Raw genomic sequence first — 8,542 nt, 5'->3', positions numbered from 1 at the left:
GCATGACTATCACATTCAAAACGGTAAGAACATGTTGGCTTACGTCTTCGTCAAGGTTGTTTTAACATGAAACATTGTCACACATATAGGTTTCTGAACGCTTTTCAATCTGTAAAATATGTGTGTTGATGACTGACAAGTCTCCTTTTAAAAGCCACACCGTTCTTAAAATAATCTCATGTCTATCTCACATTTGAGAGTATACCCTTCATTCAATATTGGCTGAGAGATGAGTGGGTCAGTGTTTTTTTGTCATGACACCTGTTCTGGAGGCAGCTCTGCAGAGTGGTCACTAGCTGGCACAGCCATAAAATCAGATTTTAAATCTAACCTTAACCCTAACCACACTGCTAATCCTAATCTTAAATAAATAATTCTTATAATATAGCGAATTTTGACTTTGCAACTGGCCCATCTAGCGGAAATCGTTCAGTTCTGCCTCAAGGACAAGACTCACCCCAATAAATGTCAAACTGTGAGCGAGGATGGCAAAATGATGAGTTTATAAATGGGGAAAGTGTCAAACAGGTGAACTATTACACATGAAGATCAGGCGCAATAAACTGAATTGTTTTGTAACTCACAAACCATTTTTCCTCCGCCCCCCCCTTACATATTTACAAACAAACATACATTGATTCTGTTACATATTTGGTCACATTGTCATTCTCATAGGTGTTCAATTCAATCAAAGTGCTTTTTAATATCCTTTAATATGTTTGAGGTTGACATCTTAAAAATGTCAACAGAACAACATTAGTTAACACATTTATATAGACCTTCCCTTCGTTTCTCAGGGCCAGTTGAATGTCCTGCCAGTGATCTGATAAAACTTCTGATTGAAGGGGTGGAAGAACTTCCTCAGTTTGGCCACGACCGAAGGGTCCACCTCAGGGTGGATGCGCCCCTTGCTGCCTGCCAGGCACTTGTTGAAGACAATGTTAAATCGCAGGCAGTAGAATCCCCTGGTGGCATTGAAGTACAGATTATAGTGGCTGATCCTGGATGGTAGGTTGAGGAAGCGCTCGACGAGCTGCAGCTCCGGCAACGGGTCCGTGATCAGACGGTCCCCGTCCACAATGTGGAATTGTTCCACGGGGAAGTACTTCAGCCAGCGCTCCAAGTGCTTGGTGTAAATGCTGGTCCGTACCGCCTTATACTTTGTGTTCACCTCACACGTGTTTCCGTCAATGGCCAGCTTCTCAAACTTGTGGTAGGTCTTGTTCTTGCGCTCCTTGCCCTCCAGCACCTGTGTGTAGTCGGACACAGCTCTGGTGGTGGGCTCGCGCACAATAATCAACAGCTTGATGGAGGAGTTCATCTTGAAGATGCGTTCAGGGACCTCCTCTGTGATGAAGTAGGCGGGGCTCTTCTCAATGGTGATCTGATGGGGGAAGGAGAATGGCATCTTCTCCCGGTACCAGTCGATGCCACGGGCGTAGTTCTGGTCGTTGTCAAAGAAGTGGATCTCCTGCGAGGCCTTGACCACCGCCGGGTGCAGGTTGAGCATCTCCAGCAGGGCGCGCGTGCCCCCTTTGCGCACCCCGATAATGATGGCCCGGGGCAGCTGCTGCACCAGGTTGTGCAGGCGGATCTGCTCTTTGGTGGCATTGCCCTTGCGGAGCTCGTGGAGCAGACCACGCTTATACTGCAGGGTCCGGAGAGGGATCTGCTCCGGCAGGTGAAGAGGGCCCAGTCTGCTCTCTATGGGGCAAATAGGCTGCAGCCTGGAGGAGGGAAAAACACAGAAAGATACATTCTGTACTTAACATTCAACAGGCCTTGCTTTCAGACCGAAAACAAAATGTGTTAGCTACTATGGACACCAACCAACATACCTATCCAAGCTCCCAACCCTGGCCACTAGATAGAGGAGACTCCCGATAGCAAGGCTGCCCAGCACAAAGAGCTTCTGTCTCAGCAACGCCTGCTGTTTGAATAGCATGGCCCTCCATCAATCTTCAGGACTGCGTCTTCAGCCTGGGGATGGGAGAGCAGAGCACATAAACCACTAATCACTGGCAGTCTAATGTTTATTAACATACACTCAATCAATCCTTACAAGTGATTAAGCCACCCTCACAGGATCCTGTAAAGTGCTGCATTGTCATTAGAGCAGACGTCTGCCTTCCTCAGTCATACCCACCCTTTATTTATTTCATTGTTTCTGCCTACTAACTCGGATCTGATTTGATCAAATGTATGACAGGCAGACCCACTCGGTGAGAGCCTCGTCACGGTATCATTCTCTTTCTTTTTTGGGGGGGAAAACGGTTTAATCTGTTATAATGGTATCATTTTCATTGAGTCAAGTGTAAATGCAGAATACACCATTCTTCCACCTTTTATTCTCACAAAAAGGATGACGGCATAGTTTGGTCCCAGACAACCCCTCAGCTGTTAATTAAGGAATATATATTAATTAGATCGGGCCTAGTTCATGATTCGTTCTCTAGATTACTGTGGATCCAATTCAATCATAACGTTTCTGAGGTGCTGTATGTAGCCTTTTGCGAAGGAAAACCCACAGTCTAGAATACACAAGTTGGTGCCTCATGAAAATATACACAAAATTATATATAAACGCAACATGCAACAATTTCATAGATTTTTACGGAGTTACAGTTCGGATGAGGAAATCAGTCAATTTAAATAAATTAAGCCCTAATCTATGGATTTCACATGACTGGTAATACAGATATGCATCTGTTGGTCACAGACACCACAGATCTCATCACGTTATCTCTGTATATTCAAATTGCCATTGATAAAATGCAATTGTGTTCGTTGTCCATAGTTTATGCCTGCCCATACCATAACACAGCTCGCCCACACGACGGCATAAACATGGTCTGCGGTTTTGAGGCCGGTTGGACGTACTGCCAAATTCTCTAAAACGACGTTGGAGACAGCTTATGGTAGAGAAATTAGCATTCACTTCTCTGGCAACAGCTCTGGTGAACATTCCTGCAGTCAGAATGCCAATTACATTCTCCCTCAAAACTTGAGACTTCTGTGGCATTGTGTTGTGTGACAAAACTGCACGTTTTAGAGTCAACTTTTACTGTAATGATCAATCATGCTGATTAATTAGCCTTTTTTTTTATATGCCACACCTGTCAGATGGATGGATTATCTTGGCAAAGGAGAAACGCTCACTAAAAGGGATGTAAACACATTTGTGCATCGTGTCTCAGCTTCCTAAAGAAAAATCTGGCTTCCAAAAACAAAAAGAAAGACAGGAGAGAGAAAACAAAGGGCGGTAATGTCACCCAATTTTTCATTAAAGTAGGTGGGTGTAGTTCGCGAGTGGTGGAAATGAACCTGTTAGCTTAGTCCACAGTGAAATAGGCTACGTTTGCTCCCCTAACATTAGTTACTTAATATATTCACAGAAAATTCAGTGTGTTTACATTTTGCTCCTAATTTAGCCGGCATTTAATCAATGCAGGCAAACTTTTAGCAAGCTATTCATACTAAATCAGTTGTCCCTGCCCCTGTCTGGTGCCAGGCCCAACAGATGCAGCTTCAGGCTCAGCTACCCAGTCCCTTAGAGATGGATGGGAGTCTCTCCTGTCTGAGGCAACACTGATTGCTACGCAAATGGATGTTGCACCTCAATTTAGCAAGGAACACAGCCGCCCGAGGAAAAGGAAGAGATACTATGATGAGATCTCTCAAGAGGAGACAGCTCAGGACAGTGCAGCGACAGCGTTGCGGAACTGCTATGGACAACATCATAAGTGACTTGGACACCAGGTTCCACACCACTGCAAAAATTGTAGAATAATTTTCTTCTGTTCTGAAAGTGGGGAAGATTAGTGAGGATAAAGTCCCTTCTGTGTGCCAACCACTGATCATGAAGTATTCCAGAGGTCTTACACCTGAGTTTCAACATGAAGTAAGACACCTGAACACTGTATATGCTGCCACTTTCCCCCCTAACTTGTCTCCTTGTCTCCTGAATGCAACTTGTAAGATGCTGCTGCAAAGCATTTTTGGAGAAGTGTGCATTGCTTTACGTATGTTTTGCACACTGCCTGTGACTGTTGCTGGTGGTGAGAGAGCTTTCAGTGAGCTAAAACTGAGGACAGACTTTGCAGTCTTGCCATGTTGTCCATTGAAAGTCAGTTAGCTCGAAAGCTGGACTTCAAAGACTTGATCAGTGACTTTGCTAGCAAGAAGGCTCGGCGCTGGGCTCTTGGTAAGTAAGGCTAAGCAAGGGCCTGTGATAACTGTTAAATGGCATGGATATGGATATTAGATCACTACACACATGATGCCCACAGGCTGAGAACAAGACTGAGAACAGACTTGAGAACAAGATATATCTCAAAGCAATGGCTGAATTGTCGTACAATATGTTGTGCACAATCAAGACCCCGAGTGGAAGAAACCTATTGATTTGGTGACCTCTTGACCTTTCCTCTAGCGCCACCATCAGGCCTTTTCATTTCCATTTTGTTTTCCATTTCCACTTTTACAGCTGCTTATTGTCTAGTTGGTATGTGTACTTAGTTCAAAAATCTGCTACGGATTTTATTATTTTGTTTGTCATATCATTCTATAGATGATAATGCTAATTTATTTTTAATTGAAGAGGTTAATGTATATTTAACTTATTTATTTTAAGTTATTCATTATTGTTAAGAGAATTTTCCGTTCAAGAATTGTACCATTAAAATGACATTTGGACTGTAAAAGATGGCCTTTAGCACATGTCTTATAGAGGGGATCAGTCTGGCATCAAATAGTGAATTCCACTGTATGCAGACTGCTGCATGCATGTCTGCACAGTGTTATATTTTCACAGCTCACTGTCAGTAAATATCGTACAGTAGATATTGGATTACAAGAGAGTTGCAAAGCCTGCAAACGTAGAGTTATTTAAAGCTTTGAATGGGTCGATTGGGTTCTGGAGGTGTGTGGTTACAGCAATTGCGCAGGGTTGGTGTGGCCCAATGTGATATACTTTAATTGTGCTTATGATCAATTTCTGGGATCTTTTATTTCAGATCATGAAACATGGGACCAACACTTCACGTTTATGTTGCATTTATATTTTTGTTCAAACAGGATAGAAAAGACCTCCTTTGATGTTGCAATCTCAATTTTCTTCTCCGTTCATAACGTGTGCTGTGTGAAAATCGTGTTGTGGCCTCCCGAGGGGCGCAACGGTCTAAGGCACTGCATCGCAGTCCTAGAGGCATCACTACAGACCCGGGTTCGACCCCGGGCTGTGTCGCAGCCGGCCGTGACCGGGAGACCCATGAGGCGGTTCACAATTGACCCAGCGTCGTCCGGGTTAGGTGAGGGTTTGGCCGGCAGGGATGTCCTTGTCCCTTCGCACTCTTGCGACTCCTTGTGGTGGGCCGGGCGCATTCACGCTGACTTCGGTTGCCAGTTGTACGGTGTTTCCTCCGACACATTGGTGCGGCTGGCTTCCGGGTTAAGCGAGCAGTGTGTCAAGAAGCAGTGCGGGTTGGCAGCGTCGTGTTTCGGGGAGGACACACGGGAGTTGCAGCGAAGGGACAAGACTCTAACTACCAATTGGGGAGGGGAAAAAGGGGGGAAAAAGTACAAAAATAAATAAAAGATAAGAAAATCATGTATGAAAATAAAGCATCTCCGTATGAAGCTGCTGCATTTGAACAAAACAATAATGATCAAAGGAAACAGAACAACCTGACCTCAATCCCCTACAACAATTCCAAGTAATTACAACGTGTGTGGTTTTTATTTCAGAAAGGAAAGAAATGTAATCAAGGTGTCTCTATGGTCTTTAGAGGAGTTGGGTTAAATGCGGAAGACACAGTTCAGTTGAATGCATTCAGTTGTACAACTGACTAGTAGGTACCCCCCTTTCCCTTTCTCTGTCCAGTCCAGTGTAGAGCTTCCATGACCGGCACTGAGCAGCCAATCACCAGAGATCTTACTGTTGATGCTAATTGTGTAAGATCATCAACAACCTAATCTGTCTCAGGGCATTTCCCTTGTTGTGATCAGCATACAAAAGAAAAATACCCTATCTTCATCACGTACGACATCATTCCTTTGACCTTCAATGAAGGTAAACGAAAAACCTGTTCCTCTGTTAAACCAACAGGGGGCAGTGTTTCATTATGTAAGAATGACATCAATCTACTCACTGACATGACTGGAGGTTTTTCCCCCTCATCAGTTCAGTTCTTTCATTCTGGCCCAGGTTAAGCATACTAGTGGCTGTCATTGGTTGTCAGACGTGTCATTAAACACAAGTTATATGGGGGAGTAGTAGAGCACTGCTATTCAAAGGTGGGCAGGCTATTGTCATTTGAATCTAGAGAGCGAGAGATGCAGTTTTGCAGGACTGCATCATGCTTCTGCTTGTAGGTAGGCTTTACAATAGAACGTATTTGCAACTACTGTTAAGATCAGCAAATGGAAGCCCAGTTTCTCCCTAATGAATAACCACTAACTGACCCCATCCATAGCCTTGAATACTTCCCCTGTCCCCGTGAACCGAGAGAGATCCAAGACACCAAAAACCTATTAGTATGTGGCTGATATCATCCCGAATACAATAAAAAGAAGGTAATATAACATATAACAGGCATGTGGAGTGGGCTTTTTACTCTTGCTGTAACTAGAAAATAAGTAATGCTGCCTTTCCCTGGCCTCTAAATGGATGCTAGCCAAGCAATTGAAATTTTAGCAGTCTAACAATACAGGAGAATAAACCCATTTAGCCAGAGGGCCAGTCCAGTCCCCTTGTTTGTGGATTCCCATTTGGAAATGAAATGTTTTTCATTAAAGGCGGTATCTCTGTGAGGCTAGGGAGCGATTCACAGATCTCCTAGAGTGCTTTCATTTCAATGGCTCTTTGATTTATACAGGGTGTCATTGGCAGAACAATGCCGGGTACTTACAATGCTGAAGTAGACTCGGTCCTAATCAATGTACTGTTTTTAAAAGTCCCGACCTCTACTTTTAGAGTACATTTAATGTACTCCCTTAGAATTAAGGACGTCCCTTCTCTCCCAACTATCTTCTACGTCTTGCCTGGTAAGAGACGGCAAAGTTGAACGTACATTTGACTCTATGTAGGAATTCTATGGGAAACATATCTCTACTACTCCCATCTCCAGTACTCTACCTAAATACTGACATATTTTAATTCCTTCTAATCGCCCTGGCTGTTGAATCCACAGTGTGAGATTATCATGTCTGAATTAATTGCCTTTTTCACATGAACCCAGACTCATTTTAGCACTGAAAAGATGTCTGAGAGACTTCTGGTCAAATTAGTTTCAGATTAGGGTAATGTATAGTAAATTGCCTTTCAGACAAGTTTTCTTGACTCCGCTACAGAATCGTGTTTGCGCTTATCAAGGCATGTTACATTTACATTTTGGTCATCAAGATGGTGTTTTTTCTATGAAGCCCCCCGCATCAGCATAAACAGTCAACATTGTATTATAATATATAGCCTATAGCCTTCATAAGCTAAATTAGGAGCTCAATAGTCTCAAGCCAATCGGGTAGAAGACTCACACAATGTGACCTAAATAAACCAAGATGAGCCTCAGAGATATTCTTTTTGAAGGGCTTGGAAGACAAAGAGAAAAGTTTGAACAATCGGCGTGTAGAGAGAGTACAGGTACCAGTGACAGAGGGAAACAAAGACTGACATATGTTCGATGCCTTTGTGAGCAGGCAGGTCCTTCGAGAGTAAATTGGAATTGTCTACACATAAACAGCAGCATCAATAGAAAGTTTGAGAAGGAATCACTTTCACCTGGAGTTTTTTCTAGATTCTGGAAGCAAGTTTATGACAACAATTTTTTTTTTTTAAGTTTCTCAAGTTTACTTTTAGCAAAAGGTCATGCTCTGACTCCGAGTCAATATGCAGTTTACCAGACAACACAAGGCATTGACATTAATGCAGGGAAGTCTAGTCTTTGTGAAAGTAATCTGTCAGACTTTACATCAAAGCATGGATATCCATAATAATGCACTCTGATGTTTCAGTTCTCAGCTAAATAACCTTTTATTCAGTCATTTTTCCATTTTCTCTCATCTCTGCTCCTGACCTTAACTGTCTCGGCGCATCTTACCTCTTGAATGCTTATGCAAAAAGCTGGAGAGCAGGCAATTTTTTTTCTAACATTTATTTTGACTGACATGAGTTCTGAACATACCATACCCGTAGGCTGTAAATTAAGCCTATCATATGTTATTACTACAATTTGTCCTCTACAATTGTAAATAGCATGGAGAAGCTTACATTATATTTCCCCAAGCACATTTGAACCAAGTAAATGTTTGCTATCCAAAGGCTTGATAATAACACCCATTTCCATATAGCCTATTGCATCCTATGAATGAAAAAGCCCTCATATTCGTTACTGTAGCATGTGCTTATAGACATGGATACTACGCATAATCCTGTTGACTTATTAAGGTGCCCGCTAGGTTCTGCTTGTGATATGTACTCTGCTATGCTGCTGTTCTAATTCTCAGAACATTGCGCTGTGGTGGTGTGCCAGAAATAGATCAGTGC

General features: G+C 42.9%; 1 protein-coding gene across 1 annotated transcript in view; it reads right to left on the bottom strand.

Moving 5' to 3' along the window:
• Window positions 1-486: 486 nt before the first annotated feature.
• LOC110522134 (heparan sulfate glucosamine 3-O-sulfotransferase 5) overlaps window positions 487-8,542 on the bottom strand; it is a 71,257-nt gene continuing 63,201 nt past the window's right edge. Inside the window, exons 2-3 of the mRNA XM_021600267.3 lie at window positions 1,839-1,980; window positions 487-1,727 (exon numbers count right to left, since the gene is read on the bottom strand). Of these exons, the coding sequence (XP_021455942.1) occupies window positions 794-1,727; window positions 1,839-1,945 (1,041 nt within the window). The 5' untranslated portion in view covers window positions 1,946-1,980 and the 3' untranslated portion in view covers window positions 487-793. The remainder of the gene's footprint in view (window positions 1,728-1,838; window positions 1,981-8,542) is intronic.

Source organism: Oncorhynchus mykiss, chromosome 4, assembly GCF_057628025.1.
Source record: "Oncorhynchus mykiss isolate SJ-2025 chromosome 4, ASM5762802v1, whole genome shotgun sequence".
NCBI lineage: Eukaryota > Metazoa > Chordata > Actinopteri > Salmoniformes > Salmonidae > Oncorhynchus > Oncorhynchus mykiss.
The sequence above is the reverse complement of the archived record's forward strand: the minus strand, read 5'-3'. Positions and strand labels throughout refer to the sequence as shown.